Below are 19,708 nucleotides of genomic sequence, written 5' to 3'. Positions count from 1 at the left end.
CTTGACTAGGTATATGGCTTGTAATTATCCAATGGGAGACCATCAGGTGGTGGATATACATGAGAAGCCAGAAAGAAGGTTTGCACCCCTAATGTCTTATCTCTTTAACTTCCATGAGATTAAAACATCAACCTGAATGTGAGAGAATTTAACCTGCATCATCATCATCATTATACATACTGAGATGGTTAACATGAAAAGTACACTTCAGATAAGACCTAGGCTTATACAAAAATTGCCTTAATAAGATGGCAATAAAGTGCTTTGTATGCTCTGAGATTTTATAGCTGCTATTAAATACTCAGGACCAGATTTAATCTTCTCTTCTACTTCTTCTTCACCCTTTGCTTTTCCTGTCTAAACAGAGTGACTGTTGCAGATCCTTGGATCTGCATCATGATGATTTGGCAGAGGTTTTTACAGTCAGATGTCCTTCCTGATGCAAATCCTCTTCCTTTATCTGGGTTTGGCACCGGCATTGGATGGGTAGAATTGCTCATCCATAGAAGAGTTATTTTGATCATCTTCTCTATGTGGAGTAATGAGAAATCCCACTGACAGCAAAAGAATCATGATAAGGATTGTCAGAATTATCCCCTTTTTTGGATCTGGTTAAAAAATGAGGCAATGTGTCTCAAACATATTAGCCAGAACAGACTCAAGAATTCCACTTTGGATCTCTCTACACTTTTGGTTTAAAAAGGATTGGGGAGTATTGAAGTCCAGCAGGCCAAATTTAGTGTGCAACCATCTCTCTCAGCAAAGCTGCAATTAGTATACACTAGGTAACATTCCTCAGATTTAAGACATCCCTGTTTCTGAACTTATGACCAGGGATCCTGGTTTTCTCGTATGTATATACAGCATATGTATACTTGTAAATGTAAAATGTATATAGTGCGTATGTATATAGAGCGGTGTTTCATTTTAATCATGGAAAAATGTGGATTTTGGGTTACTTTTTTAAATCCAAAAATTAGAGATGTTTTTTATCAGAGAAAACCAGGATCCTTGCTTATGACCCACAGACATGTATTTGCCTCCAAAGATAAGGTAGTCTGATCTTACAAGACATATATGCAACAGGTAAGGATTGCTTTGGGTGATATCTTTTATTGAACTAACTGCATAGTTAGGATAGAGTTAAACAAGTTTTTGAATTCAAGACATTCTTTCTCAGGCTTTTATTCTCAGACATCAGCCAAAGACATCCTTGCCTCTCGCATAATTCCTGGACTACCATAGCTACAACATCAGTTTAACACTACCAAAACAAATACACCCAGACATGGTCAGAGAAGGGAGAATACTCAGCCGTGCTGGGACACAGCTGGGTGCCTGAAGCAAAGTGGAAGTGGCAACTTCTGGTTCTCTATCATAAATGTGTGGCTACCAACAGCAGCTGCTTGTTTGTACTCTGCTCCCTCAACCCCCAAGCTGGTGCCCAGGGTGGTTGCCCATACCGCACCCTACCTATGATGCCACTGACAATACCGGCAAAGAAGCAGCTGATGTAGTTTATCCATTTCCTTCTAACATCAAAGTAACAGCCTTTTTTTCCAAGCTGAAAGGCAACTGGGAGGCTTTTCAAACTCTGGGTAGCAAATGTTCAGAATAAATAGGACCAATGTAAAATGCAGAGTGTCTTCTTATTGGGGATGGTTCAGTAGAACAGACAGAAAAGAAAACATTTATTTTAGATCTACAGAGAATGCACGTGTGTGTGTGAAAATGAAGAAAAGGGCTCAGAAAATCATTCTCCATTTGCCCTATTTAAGGGAAACATACAGGATAAAAAAATCTAATGATTAGGATTTTACCACAAACTCCATCTATTGGTAGGGGTTCACTCATGCTTAAAATATGTGATTGGATTTAAACTTTGGACCCAAGGTTAAAACATATATTAATAACAATCAGCTCTTCTAGTCTGAGCATTCAAACAGCAGATATACAGAGTCTAAATTATACAGAGTCTAATTTATACCATCAGAAGACAAACCTAAGCCATTACATGATAAAAAAGGAAGACAGAAAGTTGTATACATTTATATATTGTATATATACAATATATTCTGTTGTCACTGCAGTCCACCTTTGTGTAGGTTTGTCAGTGATTAATATAGAACCCACATCCCGCTGGCCTCATGTTTTCCTCTGATATATTGAACTTCTTGGTTTTGTTTTTCTATCACTAATTTTAAAGGATAGATAAAGTTGTTCTAAAGTCTCTTTATTCCCACCAGAACGGTTTTAATGGCTAGTTTGCACTTCACACCCAAATTGTATTTATGAGCAGTGAAGCAAACCAGAAAACACTGCCTTTAAAAAATATTACAAATCATTTTATTTACTTTGAAGGAACAAATCTCTTTGTGGCAAAAAAAATAAGAATAAGGATAACTGCCTTGCCAACATTTCCTGGACACAAACTATGCACTTGGTTGATAATCACAGAATAAAAATGAAGAGTTGTTCAGTAAAAAGCATGTCATTCCCTGCAGTGAAATCATGCTGTGAAAATATGAAATAAGGCAACCTGAGTACCTTTGGTCCTGGTATTTGCAGTTATCTACAGTTACCTATTATTTTAAAAGAACAGAGGAACAAAAAAGTGTTCAAATTCACTTGGATATTACTTGAGTTTTCCTTATCCCTGATTAAAACACTCATAACACAACACAGTCAAAAAAACAAAAAACAAAGTTGAGACCAGAAGTAGGAGGTTTTCATTAATATTTCTAGGGTCTTTTGTTTCAGAAGGAGACAATCCCATTGCACATAAAAGGGGGCAAAGGGGCCAAGAAGCCCTCTTGGCTGAACAGGGAAGTCCAGGAAAGCCTAAGGGCAAAGAAAAAGGTATGTAGGCTGTGAAAACAGGGGGTAGCTAACAAGAAGGAGTATACCTCTCTGGCTCACACTTGCAGGGAATCAGTTAGGAAGGCCAAAGCAGGATTAGAACTCGGGCTGGTGACAAAAATTAGGGACAACAAGAAGTCCTTCACGTATATAGGGAGCAAAAGGAAGGTGCAGGATAGCATAGGGCCCCAACAGGACAAACTAGGGCAATTGGTGACAGAAAGGGGAGACAAAGCTGAGCTCTTCAATGAGTTCTTTGCATCTCTATTCCTAGACACAGACCAAGACAAATCTCCCAACTGGATCATAGATAGATACAGGCGGGACACCAGCCCACCACCTGTTAGCACAGACTTAGTGAAGGGGCACTTGGAGGGATTGGATGTGTTCAAATCAGTGGGCCCAGATGAACTTCATCCAAGGATGCTGAAGGAATTGGCCAGTGTCATAGCAGAGCCACTGGCACGGCTGTTCAAATACTTATGGTACTCCGGTCAGGTCCCAGAAGATTGGAAAAGGGCTAAAGTGGTCCCTCAGTCTCTCCTCATAGGGCCTTGCCTGCAGGTCTCTTACCACACAAGTGGCCTCCTCTGAACCCTCTCAAGATTCTCCGCATCCCTCTTGAAGTGCGGCGCCCAAAAGTGGATGCAGTACTCCAACTGCAGCCTGACTAGTGCCACATAGAGGGTAAGCATCACCTCCCTGGACCTGTTCGTCATGCATCTGCTAATGCATGAGAAAGTTCACTTAGCCCTGTTGATCACTTCATCACATTGATGACTTATATTCCTCTTGGACTCTAAGATCCCTTTCCACTGCTGTGTGGCTGAGAAGGTCATCCACCAGCATGTAAGTGTGTTGGCAGTTCTTTTTGCCCAGGTTCAGCATTTTGCACTTCTCTTTGTTGAACTGCATCCTATTTCGTTCTGCCTATTTTTCCAACCTGTCCAGATCTGCCTGGATCTGTTCCCTACCCTCTGGTATGTTAACTTTGCCCCATCATTTGGTATGATCTATGAACTTGGATAGGGTGCTCTCCATGCCCCCATCCAAGTCACTGATGAAGACATTGAATAGTACCAGTCCAAGAACTGAGCCTTGCGGGATCTACTGCCCTCATCTTTCCAGGTTGATATCAACTCATCCACACCACTCTCTGGGTGTGACCCCTAAGCCAATTTGCCACCCACCTGAATAGGACTGAATGTGTAGACACAAAACATTTATTGTGGAGCTAATTAGTCTACGCCACAGTAAACATCTTATATAGACATGCCCATAGAGAACTAACATGTTTCCAGGTTTATAATGTATACTTGGAATGCAAACTATCCACTGAAAAGATTCATTGAATATTTCTAGCAAGCAAGGTTGATTTTGAACAAATACAGCAGTACATGAATCAGGGGAAATGTACTGGCTTCAGCAGATATTTGTTTTATGATTCCTCATGCGATTAACCTTGAAACTAGAACTATTTTAGGTTTGGTTTTGCTAACTAATTAAGTTGTTATAGATGAGCTAATTGTAGAAAATAAATTTGCATCCAGTGACTATGAATTGATTCAGCTGAAATAATGGGAAAATAAATAAAAGAAGCCCTGCAAAGGGCAACCTTTGATACATCAAAGGAACTGGTTAGTAAAGTCAGCTGGGTTGAAGAGCTCAGGGACTAGAATAAAGAGAGGTCTTGAATGTCTTCTAATTAAAGATGCCAAAGCTACCAAGAATGTGTATCCCATTTGTATCCCAAGATGGAAGAAAATGTTACAGGAAAGAACTTGAGAGCTAACTGGGTGAATAGGCACATCAAAAAGCCTATTAAGAAGTAGTAGCAAGCCTACAAAGAATGGTAAAAAGGAAAGGTTAGAAAAGAAAATCAGTTCTTTAGAAGTCAGAAAGTATTGGTGTACAATGAAATTTCCTACAATCCAAACTGAATTAGACCCTGGAAAAGCATACGAAAAACAGCAAAAGGTTATTTGCCTATGTAAATACATGTAAATATAAAGAGAACAAGGAAAGAAGTACAGCACTTATCTAGTTTAAGTATAATATAGATATGGCCTCAAAATTAAATGAATATTTTCCCTCAGTCTTCAATTTATGATGATGATGCTGAAGAATCAGGCAAAGGCAAACTAGATAATGGATATCAGTGTATAGAAATAAAAATTATCAGAACCATGACCCCAAAACCCTAATGCATTCAAGTTGGGAGAACTAATAATCTTCCCATTGCAAAATGGGGAGTGGTACCATGTGATTTGAGAACAGCAAATGTGGTTTTTATATTTAAGAAATGCAAAAAAAAAAGTGATATAGAAACTACTGCCCTGTTCATCTGACCTCAATAACTAACAAGACTTTAGCACAAACTGTGAAAGAAAGACCTGTATAAGCCACAGATGAAACCTCATCTAGAGTATGAGTGTAAACCAGCTTAAATTTAATATGCATTAAACTAATGCAGATTAAGTGGGTTTTGGCAGGTATCTACATGGGGTGACCTTGGGACTAATTTTAGTCCCAGGTTGCTACAGCCCTACCATGTGGCCCTGTGGCCACCACGGGGAGCTCCAGCCTCTGGACCAGGGGTGGACAATTATTCTTAGCAGAGGGCCACTTACTGAGTTTTGGCGAGCCATCGAGGGCCACATGACAGGCAGCCCAGGGCAGATAAATATTCATTTTCTAAATTTTTTAGGGGCTCCACGGGTTGGGTAGAATGTCCTGGCAGGCCACATCCAATCCCTGGGCCGCATTTTGCCCACCCCTGCTCTGGACACATGGCTGCCAGCATTTGGCAGTGGTCTTGGAAACACCCTTTGCCCCTGCCTTCTGATCCCTGGCCGGGCCCTTCCCTGCTGAGAAGCCACGTGCCCAGCACAGGAGCAGCACACAGCAGCTCCCTCCTTACCTACCCTTCCTCCCTGCGCTGGGGCTGCCCCTGCCCATGCCAGTGATGCCCAGTACCTTGCTGCTTCAGCCTGGCCCCTGACAATGATGACCAGTGACCTGGACTTCTGCTGGCCATGGTGCTGGTTCTGCTGGCCCCACCAGGCACCCTACCACCCAGACCCCAGGAAAACCATGCACCTGCCAGCAGGGGCCAGGTCACTAGCTGTGGGAGGCCCTGAGTGACCCTCTCCTCCTGCACTCCCCGCTCCAGCCCGTGTGCCCTGCTGCCCACACACCCCCTATAACCTGCCCACCCCCTGCACCACTCTCAGGACATGCACGTGGTTGAAACAAAAACACTTATTACCCTCACAGACCCCACCCCATTCCTCCCCACTCTTACTACCCCCTTCAATAAACAGTGCCCCTTCACCACACTCCCCACCCACCAACAATAAAAAACCCACTTACAGGTGGCAAACTATATAGAGAGAAGCCCAGCCCTGAGGGAGGAGAGGTACCCAGCCAGGAGCCCTGGGGGTGCCTCTACATATATGTTAATCTGCGTTAACTAATCCTGCTTAAATTTGATACTTGGTTTGGGCAGATATCAAATTTAGGTTCACATAACCTAAAAATGCCATTTTTAAGTCTCATTAAAGGCACACATGTGTAGACACGCGCCCCTAATTCGGCTTAAATTGGGCTAATCCGCATTAAATCACCATGTGTAGATATGCTCACAGTGTGCATATGTGTGTGTTGGGGTGGGAGAGCAAGGTAAATACAGAGGGAGAAAAGCTTTTTAAACTAAAGAATAATTTTGGCATGAGATCACAATGGCCATGAATGAATTCAGATTGGAAAGTAAAGAAAGTTTTGAATTATCCAAGGAGTTAAAGACTGTTATAAACCATCAGTTTACATATGGCTCATTATACACAATGTGGCTCCTATACACAATGTGGTACTCAATGAACAGAGAAATCTGATGTGAAAGATAAAAGGCTGGATTTTGAACACTGTCTCAAGATGCCTTCCCTTTTTTCCTCACCAATAATTAGAGGGAGGCATAAATGATATAAATGATATATGTAAATCCAAGAAGCCATCAGGAGGCCAGCAATATGGTTGGGCAGGAAGAGGAAGAAAAAAAACTGTAACTATTTTTAGAATGGACCTTAATAGATTTAAAAGGAGATTGCCATAATTTCATGCAAACAAAATTCCCGTAAAAGGTGTTGGCAACTGAAGTGCACTTTATGTATGAGAAATACAGTAAGAGGAGTTTTTGCTGTTTACTATGCAAAAATGAAAGTGAAATTTTCAGGCAACTCACAGGGAGCAGAGGAATGAGCAAGCTTGGCTTCCTAGCTGCAGTTACTCAGTTACTACAAGGAAAGATCTTTTTTTTCCCATTTTGCTTTTAAAAAACAAAGTTTGATTGTATTCCATAAAGTGCTGTATGCAACAAAATATGGTATATGATGTGGCACCTGTGATGTCAGTCCAGGAAGTCTCATCCAGCCCATTCAAAACAAAGAGTGTGAACCCATGTGAGTCACTGCCAAAGAACCTAATCTTTTAAGCACAATAAATATTAATAAAAAAACCTAGTGGGTAAAGTAAACATACCACATCTATAAACTTGTCATAAACAATCTATGTACAAGCCTGTTGAAAACAGTCTATGTACCATTAGTCATAGTGAGATGATTTACTTAATTCCTTTATTGATTTTGACTTAAAGAGGAAATGGAAATTTATCAAAATGTCTTCATAGCAGTATCAGGGAAAAGTGGCATTTAGATCACATGCAGGTTGATACAGAACAACAGATCAGGGTCAAATATTACAATGAGCGCACACAGTTTACCCTTGATCTAAGAGAGACTTAGGGCGAATGTATGATCATCTACTTATAGGTACAACTGTTATTACTATTAATGGGAGTAATAGGATCTTGAACACAATGTGGTACTCAATGAACAGAGAAATCTGATGTTAAACATAAAAGGCTGGATTTTGAACAGTGTCTCAAGATGCCTTCCCTTTTTTCCCCACCAATAATTAGAGGGAGGCATAAATCATATAAATGACATGTGTAAATCCAAGAATACATATGCACGGATAAGTTACTGGCACATCATCACTGGATTTGTTCACTCTGAAAAGTGGTACTCTAGCCCAGGAACAGGATCAGCTGGGGAAGCACTTCAGGCTCATTTGTGAAAGCATGTAAATTGGGAGGAAATATTTTTAGGAATGTGATGATTAGTCTCATGATAACAACTGCGCAGTCATTTAGTACTTGCATAACCAATTACTAAACTACTGTGCAGTAACTGGAATTATTAAGCAGCAGCATCCTGGCACGGTTGCCTACTGATGCTTACTGAGTAGTAGCTCATTATTACTAAGCAGTAGCATCACATCGCAGTTCATATCTGGTGATGCTACTGCGAAGCAGTAACAAGCTACTGCGCAGTAAGCATCTCGTGTAGATGAGGCCAGTAGCCCCGATCAAAATGTGAACCCATTGTTCTGGGTGCTGTATAGACATGAAATCAAAAGACGATCCCTGCCTTGGAGAGTTTATAGTTTAACCCAAACTACAACAAGTAGGTGCCACTAAGCAGAGAGGGGAGAAGGGAAAATAAGAATAACAGTAATAGGAACAAACAGTTGTGTACACCAAGGGCTATGTACACAATTTACATGCTTTTCCTTTAACTGCACGGACAAACAATGGATAGTAAGGTTGCAAAAGACATAAGAACTTGCTCTTCTCCTGCTGGTCCCCTCATATAGTCATACTGCTGGTAGAACAAGTGTCATCTTCTCTACAACTATACACACCACTAATCTTTCAGCTGTTTTCCAGTCTCATTTCAATGTATATATTTTCTCCTTGCATGTATTCTACTTTCTGTTTTCCTCTGTTATCTAACTCCATCAGTCTCTGCATATACAAAACATTGTGCAACACAGTTTGAAAGATATTGAAGAGAAGAACATCATACTGTACCCTTCTAAGCAGGATGTAGGGCCAAACAACTGCTAAAGCTAATCCTTTTTTTGGTAGTATGCTCTTTATTGTATAAAATTAAGATAGTAGAGCCTGATCCATTGAATTCTGGGATTCTTTCCATTCATTTCAATGTGCTCTAGATCAGAACCCTACTGACTAGGGCAAACAATCTGACCTCTGTTGTCTGAAGTAACTCCCAGAATACTTTTCTTAGTATTCCCACAAACTGGAAGTTGACTTTAGTTTTAATTCTTCCTTGCCTTTAATCACAGTAGCAGGCTTCTGAAGACTCATGCTTCTGTTGAAGTGTATCTGCTTGTCGTTGCTACTGTGTCTCCAATACACCAGGAACAAATAATGAGGGTGATGTTAGGGTCACCCCAGGACAAAAAACAAAAATAAAGTTTCAAATGCATAGAGGATGTGGAATAAGCACATAAGCAAAAATATCCCTATCATACTGCTAGACAGGTAGGGATAGACAGATCTCACAGTGAGAAAGTACAGTCCTTCCAAAATACCACAGTCAAAGTTTAGTGCATATTTTAGCATGTAAAAAACACATTTCCATAATGTCAGAGTCTAATGTGTGAACATAAATACATAATGTCCGAGTTCTTGATATTCCTGATATTCATGAATAAAGATCTTTTCATGCTTCGGAAGCTTGTAATTATGTCTTTTTAATTCCTAATATAATCCAACCCACTGGCACCTGTGAGTCAACAGGTGTTTTCCAGATGGAAGGATTCACAACTGGTTCCTTTTTGTTGATGTTACAATATTTTGTGGAAGGCAAATGAAGTATGACAGCTCTGGCCTAACACTGAGGGCCAGTGTGAGCCATGCATGTAGGAAACTCTCTTCATATCATGGCCTGTGGGAGCTACTTTGAGATGGTCTCCACTTAATCTTTAGGTGCCCTTGGAAAAGCATTTAACTAAGAAAGGACTTAAGTGAATTTAATTTTCTTTCCATGTTAATAATATATAGAAATAAATATGTACACACAGACTTAGGGTAGTTGAAATATTTGAAGTTGACTATAGAGTTTAACCTGAAGTCTGTCATTAAAATTTATGGAAACTATGCAGTTAATTCAAGGCCAACAGGCATGAAACTATGATTGACTGCACTGAGAATTCTGATAGGGGCAGCATACAAATTAGGCACTTAACATTTTTATTTTAAAGCATATAATTTTTATTTTAAAGCATCTAATTTTATTGATTACATCTAGAAAAAGTTAAGTAGCGCATTGCACACACTTATTAAAATGTTACCTGGTAATGTACTTCTCATGGATGGCAAAAGCAGATGGTGGATGTTGTGATTTCATGGTCACTTTCTTCATTTACTCAGACTAGATGGAACTAAACAAAAGGAAGAATTTTCAGACATTAGATGTAATGTGTTAGCTCCTTTAGTTTCCTTAGAATGGGCTAAATTCAGAACATTTATTTGTAAGTCTAGAGTCAGTTTTTTCTAAAATTGGGGACTTTTTATTTTGTCATTTTGCAAATATTACATTATCATTTTTTTATTGGCTGTAGATTATATATTTTATGCTAGCACTAAAATAAGAGGCCATTATCTTTATATGTATAAGAACTGTATGTACCATGTATAATAGTAGTCACAAATAGTACAAGTTATAACAGTGTTACTAATCTAAGGGCATGTGTAGATGAAATGGGGGCCCTAAATTGAAGCAGTCGGTTTTTAAAAACACCACTTCAATTTAGGGTGAAGTAAAGCCCTGCATCGTACACACCCCCATGCACTTACCTGCCTCTCTGGCAGCGGGGAGGGGAGGGTGAGCTGCTGGTGGGTGGAGCAGTCCATGGGCTGCAGGCGGGGCTGGTGCTTCCCTCCGCAGCAACAGCACCCCCGCCAGGTGGCACCCACCTGCATGCACCCATCTTGAGTGGTCCCAGAGGGCACTGCAGCTGCAGAAGGAAGCACCAGGCCCCCGCACAGCTCAGGCAGGCAGGCAGGCTCCAGGGGAAGAAAAAAAAAAAGATCTGGCTCGCTACTTTTTTTTTTTCTGAGGCGGAGTCTGCCTTCCCAGGCTACTGCCAGGCTGCTTGCATGGGCTTCCTGCATAGGCCCTGAGCCCCTGAGCTGTATGGAGCTTGGTGCTTTGCTCTGCGGCTGTAGGGCACCAAGTTAAAACTCCTTCTCGGAGTTTTAGTTTGCTGCACCCCAAGTCATTTAAGGCATGTTATGCTGTCGAATTTGCTATAGCAGCTGGAATTACTGTGCAATATGCTGCCAACACGTGCAAACACCAACACCATTAGAGCAGTGCAAAAGCATTTAACCTGCTTTAAAGTGTCGTGCACATATGCCCCTTATTCCGTCTACAAATGGCCTAAAAGGTTTGGAGTTATTTATAATTCTGCACTATTATTCTAGAAGACCAGCTCAATATTAGCATGGGACTTGAATTCTTGGTACAAGGTAGACTAATATTGATGGGGACAACAGATGGGAAGCTGCCTGAGATCATGAAGTGGTATGGTCTCAGCAAATTAACTTTAAGCATGTTTCTGTATGACTGGATAAAACAAATAGAAAATCTAATTGGTGCAGCTCAATCTCCTGTGGCATACAAAGTTGAAAAGCCAAAACAAACAAACAAACAAACAAACAAAACTACCAAGGATACTAATTGCAGTGGTATAACAGCATACTTTGTAGCCTTGTCTGTTGCAATCTTTGCCTTTCGGTTAGGGACAAAAATCAGACCCGTAGGACTCTAGTACTGAATTTTCTGAGAAATATGTTGTGGCTGGTCTCAATTCATTGCATGATATTAGAAAGCAAAGGTAAGATGAAGAAAGTACACTGAAAAGTATCAAGATTGGGCGTTTTCAGTGAAGCACTATTTGTCAATATTGTGCTGAGTAGCTAAATAGCACATGGATCAGAATAGGCAAATAAAGTTAAGAATATAATGCCCTAAAATCTCTGAGGGCTAAATTCTAAAGTCCTTGCTCGGCTTTTACTCATTCCTTATTCAGGTAAACTCACAATGAAGTCAGTTGGAGTTTGCCCAAGTGACATATGAGCACTGTATAAGTCTGGAGCCATTCCAGTGAAGCCAGTGGAATTATTTTACAGTTACACAGCAGAATCTGACCTTGAGTAAGAACCTTAAGATATGGCTCTATTGCCCTGATCAAAATCTCACTGAATTCACTGACTTTAATGGAACTACTTTCCATTGAAGAATAGGATCTAATATGGAGCTGGATACCTCAGTGTGCAGGGAAAAGATGGGTCTGGGTAAACTTGGCCTAATATCTGGAGTAATGAATGCAATATATCATTTTTTGAACAAAGCAATTCAGAATGATGCAGAAATGGGAAAGAAGGATTTTAATGAAAATTTGGAAAAAGCCTGGTTGGCCAAAGAGCTGGGGGGGGGGGTGAATGGGGTGTATACTAAACCTCTTTCATGTCTTTCTCATGCCATCTATTCTCAATTCTTTGACAAGGTATCATTCTTTAAAGAAAGATCTTCTATACTTGTATAGATGCAAAGATTGCAAAAGCTTACAGCACATAACTATACATTATGAACATTATGTACATATATACATTATGAACATGAGTTCTGCATGCAAAGACACATTTCAGCTAGTTTATAGAGTACTTTTATCCAAGCTATTTACAGAAGTTTGATAGACAAGAGGATCAGATACAGTATAAAGGATCAATTTTTGAGTTGCCTTCAGGAAACTAGATGTCTGCACAGTTAATATTTGAGGTTGACAGGAAAATAGTTTAATGGTCAGCAAATACAAGAAAGCAAACCATAGTAATTTCCCCCGAAGTTATGTTTTTATTATAAAAATAGATGTAACTGATTACAGCAAACAATATTGGGGGTGAAATAGTGTGCATATGCATGTTTTCCTATGTCAAATTCAGAGTTAATAATATACGTCCTGATCAAAAGCTGACTGGAAATAGTCTGATTTAGTGAATGTTGCGGCATGTCAGAATCAGCAGAATATATCTGGGAAGTGGAATATGCTAATTACAGCACAACAGAGAAAAGTTTGGTGAGTGACTGAAAATTTAATATCCAACTTTTATTGTATATTTCTCTGTTCTTCAAGGCTATCTGACAAGAACTACTGAATATATTTTGAAGTGTCTCACTCTGATTTACCCCAGTTTAAAAAGTAGCAGTTTTAGCAGAGGTGTTTATATCAGTGGAACTTATATGACCCAGTTAAACTGCTAGTTGGCTGCCCACTATTGCCTGATAACAGTAAAGAAGGTTAGGGGGTGAGGGGAGGGAGAAGGGGAGATTTAGCCATGAGGAAAGAACAACTTATTCCCAATACTAGATTGCATATTTCTAAAAAAATATATTTTTATGGATGTACTCATGTCATAGTTTCATAGTAGCTAGGGTCAGGAGGGACCTGAACAGATCATCTAGCCTGACCCCCTGCCACAGGCAGAAATGAATGCTGGGTTCACAAGACCCCAGACAGGTGATCATCCAACCACCTCTTGAATTTGCCCAAGGTAGGGGCGAGAACCACTTCCCTGGAAGTTGGTTCCAGATTTTGGCCACCCTAACTGTAAAATATTGCCTTCTGATCCCTAACCTAAACCTATTCTCCATCAGTTTATTACCATTGTTCCTTGTCACCCCAGGTGGTGCTGGGGAGAAAAGGGCTCTGCCTATTTGCTGTTGATCTCCCCTGGTGAGTTTGTAGGCAGCCACCAGGTCCCCCCTCAGCCTCCTCTTGCTGAGGCTGAACAGGTTCAGGTCCCTCAGTCTCTCCTCGTAGGGCCTGTCCTGCTGCCCTCTCACCAAGAGGATGGCCCTCCTCTGAACCCTCTCCAGGATGGCCACATCCCTTTTGAAGTGCGGCGCCCAGTACTGGACACAGTACTCCAACTGCGGCCTGACCAAAGTCTTATAGAGGGGGAGTATCATCTCTCTGGACCGGCTTGAGATGCACCTTTGGATGCATGACAAGGTATGGCTGTCCTTGCTGGCTGCGGTCTGGCATTGGTAGCTCATGTTCATCTTGGAGTCAATAATGACTCCAAGATCCCTTTCCGCCTCTGTGTTTTCAAGAGGGGAACTCCCCAGCCTGTATGTATGCTGTGGACTCCTTCTCCCAAGGTGCAGCACCCTGCATTTGTCTACGTTGAACCCCATCCTATTCTCGTCTGCCCACTTTTGTAGTCTCTCTAAATCTATTTGCAGCCTCTCTCTCCCCTAAGTGTGTCCACCTCGCCCCACTCAGTGTCCAACTAAATGGAGATATATATGTATGACAAAATGACTGGTTAATAATAGAGAAACTGCCACTTTAACTTTTACTACTGTGGAAAAAATATTAAATCTAAATTATTAATCTAGTGTGTGCTAGTGCTACTTTGTTGATCATACTGCTATGACAGATTAATTTTTACATCTTGTCAAATGGTTCACACAGGTAAGGATCTGATCTCAAGAAGTACCAAATACAGGCAGAAGAGCATTTTTCCCAACAGAGGAAGATTTTTCATTGGTGGCCTAACCACTCCATTACCCACTGTGATGGGTTTTCTGTTGCAGTCATTTGACCTGCAGACCCTTAGTGCATCTCCACAGTACACTAGTGGGAATTTTCTGAGTTTTGTCAAAATCATTTTCTTTCAAAATCTGAAAGTAAGACCAACAGGAAAATCTCTATAAATGGTTCCACATTTCCTCACATCATCATCTGGTCAGCTACTAAACTGGTCAGGTGGGAACAAAAAATGTCAATGTTTTGAATTTTTAATTTTAATAACAGTTGGGTCAACGATCCACTACTTTTTAAAAAAGTGTTACTTTTTATTCCTGCTTCTACTGTTCATATTAAATGCATGTGCAAGTCAATCAAATGAAACATGCCTGGCATCTACTGTACCACTTTACGAACAACCATTAATAGAGGGTGGGAACTGCACCAGCTCAAACCCCACATCCAAATGGCTCAGGTGGGTCCTTGTTCTCCCAGCTGCCTCCAGCTGGGAGTGTCTGTGGGATTACTCACGGTCAGCTGGTTTACATAGCAAAACACACACACACACACACGCACGCACACGCAGACACACACACAAGGGGAGGGCGGTCACACAGCAGGACAGGCTGGGGATCCAGGCTGACTTGGACATGCTCTTAAGGTGGGCTGACCAAAACCTGATGGCTTAGAGAAGTGTAAAGTGTTGCATCTTGGTAAGAAGAACCTTCAATACACTTACAGGCTCGGCAGTGCTACACTTGTTAGCACCACAACCAGAAGGGACTTGGGAATCTTGACTGACCACAAGATGAATGAGCCACCAATGCGATGCTGTGGCTGGCAAAGCAAACCAAACTTTGGTGTGCATCCACCTGTGCATTTCAAAGAAAATCATGGAAGTCATCCTTCTGCTTTACTCGGCCCTGGTGAGTCCGCAGCTGGAGGACTGCATCCAGTATTGGGCCCCCCACTTCAGAAGGGATGTGGAGAAGCTTGAGAGAGTCCAGAGGAGAGCCACTCATATGATCCACGGCCTGGAGGGCAGGCCATATGAGGAGAAGCTGAGGGACTCGGGACTCTTCAGTCTGGAGAAGAGAAGGCTCAGGGGGGACTTGGTGGCAGCCTACAATTATATAAGAGGGGTGCATCAGGACCTGGGAGAACAGCTGTTCACCAGAGCTCCCCAAGGGTTAACAAGGTCTAACGGCCATAAACTCCAGAAAGGCTGATTTAGATTAGATATAAGAAAAATGTTCTTTACAGTGTGAGTGTCCAGGGTCTCGAACAAACTCCCCCCAGAGATGGCACAAGCATCTACTCTGTACTCTTTCAAAAAATATGTGGATGTACTTCTTGCTGGGGTCCCTTGACCCCAGTGGTAGGGAGGGGGGCTGGGGCTGGACTCCATGATCTCATGAGAGCCTGTCCAGCCCCTAATGTATATGAAATCTATATACATAGCTAGCTGGACTGCTTACTGTGCACAAGCTTATCAGGATTTACCTAGGAAAAGTTCAGCTGTCCTCTGGTCTGGCTCAACTTTTTCAGGACAAATGCTTTTGACCACTAGGTCTGCCTCAGAGTACAACATCCCTTGCATACTATATTGAGGGCACCATCCATCACAAAAGCAGCCATCCTCCAGCACCTCATTTTGTTTATATGCCAATTACTTCCCTTTCTCATGTCTGTGTGTCAAGGAAGGAGCAAGTTGCTTAGATTGCTGCCCATAAAAGAACTGAGGCAGAGGCAACAGCATGGAAACTGTACAGTACAGAAGAACAGTACATAATTCCAAGCTGTTTAAGCCTCATTATATTATTGTCTTTTTACAGCTTCCCACAATCTGATCTCTAGCAGTAAAGATGACTGCAGTCTCCCATTCTCTCCAGTGGGACCCCAACCAAACTGTCTTGGGGGAAAATAGCTTTGTATTGGCTCCTGTGGCTTGAAAACTGAATGTTAACTGTGAGGACTGCGTAAGAGAACAAGTTTCAGAATGGAAATTGAGGGTGGGACAGGAAAATGTGGAGGAACAAAGGAGAGCTTATATGAAGAAAGCTAGGAACATCCTGGGGGTTAAGTATAACACAGAAGACTGTGGTGATGAGGTTTGTGATATTGAGTAAAAGCAACACCATCTCAGTCTCAAGGCTGGGAGAGACTAAAGTTGCATCCGCCTCTGATCAGCTTGCTAAGGAGGCCTGCAATTTTGCATATATGTAATGGTGAACTTTGAACCAAAATCATCACACAAAAATGGAGGATGGGCCGCTTGTCACAAAAGGTTAAAATGGCAGGCTATCCCCTCCCCATGAATAATTACTTTTGATAAATATTTTTTAGAGAAAGAGTTAGCTCCATTAGTATGAAGTCAGATAGAAAGCAAAGCAGCATTGCATGTCCTGATTTTTAAGCCACTTTAATGATTTTTTGGGGCTAATTCACAAACACTGAACTCTCGCTTGCCAACCATGATGGCAGGAAGTCTGAGAATGATCTACCCCTTCAGTGAGGGATAAAAAGGGCTGAACTGATGGAGAAGGCTGCCAGGAGAAGGAGAGGTGACATTCATGGCTGCTCAGCCATGCAGGAGTTTAAAGAACTTGGGATAGTAGCTTTCATCCCTTCTAGTGCATCTTCTGAGATGTCCTCCATAATCAAGGAGGTGAACTTTAGAGAAAAGGGGGCATTCCTTCACTTCATTCATTAATATAATGTGCACTGGTTACATTTTAACTCTGTGGTATATTTGTAGAATCATGGGCAGTCATGAAATATTTCAGGATCAATGAACTTTGATGTGCAATTTCTGTACGCCACAGAACCCTGTGCTGCTCTGCTATATGTATAAAGAGATTAATTCAGCACACTGCATCTCTAATGCCTTATATTGTACAAAAGGCTGTACACAGTAGGTACAAGGGTGTGTGGGAGTGATCATTTTGGATTTTTCTTGGTCCATTATGTATCTTGCTATTTGGTTTTGCGGTGTTCATTTTGTTTATGTTATGAAAAATGTCACCTTTTAAATAATATAAAACTGTTTTTCATCTGCTTTTCTAGTGTTTTATGATGTTTTAAATGAGGTAACATTGTGATCATAAAGCACAGGGTTCATTCCAAAGGAAACTACTTATATCCAGTAGTGGGAAAGCTATTATACTAAATACAACCTATTCTTGTTACATATTGTTTTGTTTTACTTTTCACAACTAGGGAGCTAACAACATAAAAGAGTGACTAAAGGGCCATAGTTCCAGGTATGACACGCTCAGTTTAACTGGCTGGTTACATCAGGTTTAGCATTTATTTGTTTGCCTTAAAAAAATGTGAGGCAGCTAGAGTGGGTTGATAAATATCAGTTCTCATGGGTGCAAGGACAAAAGGCTAGGACTTTTACAACACCTTGTTCTGTTTGCCTGCTTTAAATGATATATCAGGAATTTTGATATAAAATATATATATAATATACAATTTTGTTATAAAAGGCTTATGTGAGCTAGTCAGTTACAGACAACTGAAACAATCCATTAATATTAAAAAAGAAACATTCATTAGGGATTACAGGTGCTTAGGAACAAATACCTGCTACCTGAAATTCTTGCTACTATGAAAAGATAAGGTCACTCTGAGCACCTATATGAGCACTATTATAACTACAGCAAGGATAAGAAGCAGAGTGACCACACCAGAGATTTACGGCTTTCATCTATACACTCAAAACAGGCAACAATGCAAAACTCCTCCACTCTTCCACCTGCTTGTTTTCTCACAGTTCTGAATGCCAGGGTCTACCTTTATAGACTAGAGTCTTCCTATAAAGAGATTATTTCAGACTGCACTTATCCTTTCCTCTACTTCACCTAGTGACTGAATGGAATTTGACATGAGTTCTCTATGATTTCACAGTACTCGAGTCACCTAAGGATACCATACTTTAAGCAGAAAGCAGAGGAGCAGCTCCAACTCTTAAATTCACTTACCTTTGTATGATCAAAATGAAATGAGAAGTAATGGAGGATTTTCGCATACCCTCTTACTCAGCCCTTGGAGAAGCATGACAGCGTTACACTCTGCCTGACAGATGTCCGGATAGTTTATGCAGGTCCAGGGAGCTGTTAATTATTACTTTGCTCAACAAGCTGGGAAGTGTTGGAAACCTGAGACACTCCCTGTGCCTCAGTGCATGTTGGGAGTATTTACTTTCCTTCCTACGAGCAGCTGATAGGAGCACTCCCTTATTCAGAGTTACACACCTATACAAGAAGTGGGTCAGCTACTTTGGTTAACACTTTAACAGCTGACTTTTACATGAGAGGGCACCTGGCTGACTGTTTGCTAGCCAGATGCATCTTGAAAATATTCACTGCATCTTCTTGGTGAAAGTACTATTTCCCATTGTTTCCTAATTCCTAGACTCCATCAGGATTTTTTCATTAATCTACCTTTTTCACAGATGTGCCATGACATTACTTACTTATATTCTTAGCTGATAAGCAACCAGGGCAACTATATGCAGTCTGATGGAGACACATCTAAACCAATTACGTCTGTGTACAGAAGGCTATTATGCAGTTAAGCAATAACCACATCATATCCTTATGGATGTAAAGCTCATTAATCAAGATCTGTCCTCATCAGACTCAATGTCACAACTGAGGTTAATTTCAGTCCAGCTAACTGCATAATCAATTATTTGTCAAACTGTAGATCAAATGCTGCTTTTTAAGAGGCACGTATACAACAGTACAAGATTCTGGCAATATATTGCTCTTAAGCAGCTGTTCGCATATAGGTAAAATCCCCTCATGGGGAAGGGAAGGTAAGAGGCTTGGGAAACAGCCACAGTCTCCCATTTGAGAGAGGGGAGCATAGGATGGGCAGTAAGGGGGGTACTCCACTGTGTGAGAGGCAGTGGAGTGGAAGAAAATATTGGAGAGGGGGAAGGGGGCTAGTTGTTTTCTTTTACAGAGGTATTGGATATGAAGAACTGAAGTGAGGTTGGGTTGGGCAGGGATGGGATGGGAGTGGAAACACATGCCACATACACCCAAAGCAGATGCCAAATGGGATGAGGAGAGAGGAAATTCTACAAGCTCTACTCAAGGTAGAGAGGAAAAATTTGCATTACCTCTTCAGTTTGGTGGGTGGGTCAGATTGAGAGATTGGGTTCAGGAATCTGGGAGCCAGACTGGATTTCTAGAACTGACTCAAGTAGGCCAGGGGAGATCCCAGACTGGAGGCTTTTGTCTTTGTTGGGGGAGACACGTGGAAAGACAAAATGGTGAAGATCCAAATGTACACTGCAGAGATAGGAGAGGAGGATATCCACTTCTGGCTACAAAGACACTGTGAAAAAGTGGGGAAAACAAGGGAAGAGTTAGAT

At 41.2% G+C, this 19,708-nt stretch overlaps 1 protein-coding gene across 2 annotated transcripts in view; it reads right to left on the bottom strand.

Moving 5' to 3' along the window:
* RASSF6 (Ras association domain family member 6) overlaps positions 1 to 18,481 on the bottom strand; it is a 39,585-nt gene extending 21,104 nt beyond the window's left edge. For both annotated transcript variants that reach the window (XM_006018759.2, XM_006018761.3), the window contains exons 1-2: positions 18,306 to 18,481; positions 10,075 to 10,164 (exon numbers count right to left, since the gene is read on the bottom strand). In XM_006018759.2, the coding sequence (XP_006018821.1) occupies positions 10,075 to 10,145 (71 nt within the window). In that variant the 5' untranslated portion in view covers positions 10,146 to 10,164; positions 18,306 to 18,481. The remainder of the gene's footprint in view (positions 1 to 10,074; positions 10,165 to 18,305) is intronic.
* Between the last annotated feature and the right edge of the window lie 1,227 nt (positions 18,482 to 19,708).

Source organism: Alligator sinensis, unplaced genomic scaffold, assembly GCF_000455745.1.
Source record: "Alligator sinensis unplaced genomic scaffold, ASM45574v1 scaffold222_1, whole genome shotgun sequence".
In the NCBI taxonomy this organism is placed as follows: domain Eukaryota; kingdom Metazoa; phylum Chordata; order Crocodylia; family Alligatoridae; genus Alligator; species Alligator sinensis.
The sequence above is the reverse complement of the archived record's forward strand: the minus strand, read 5'-3'. Positions and strand labels throughout refer to the sequence as shown.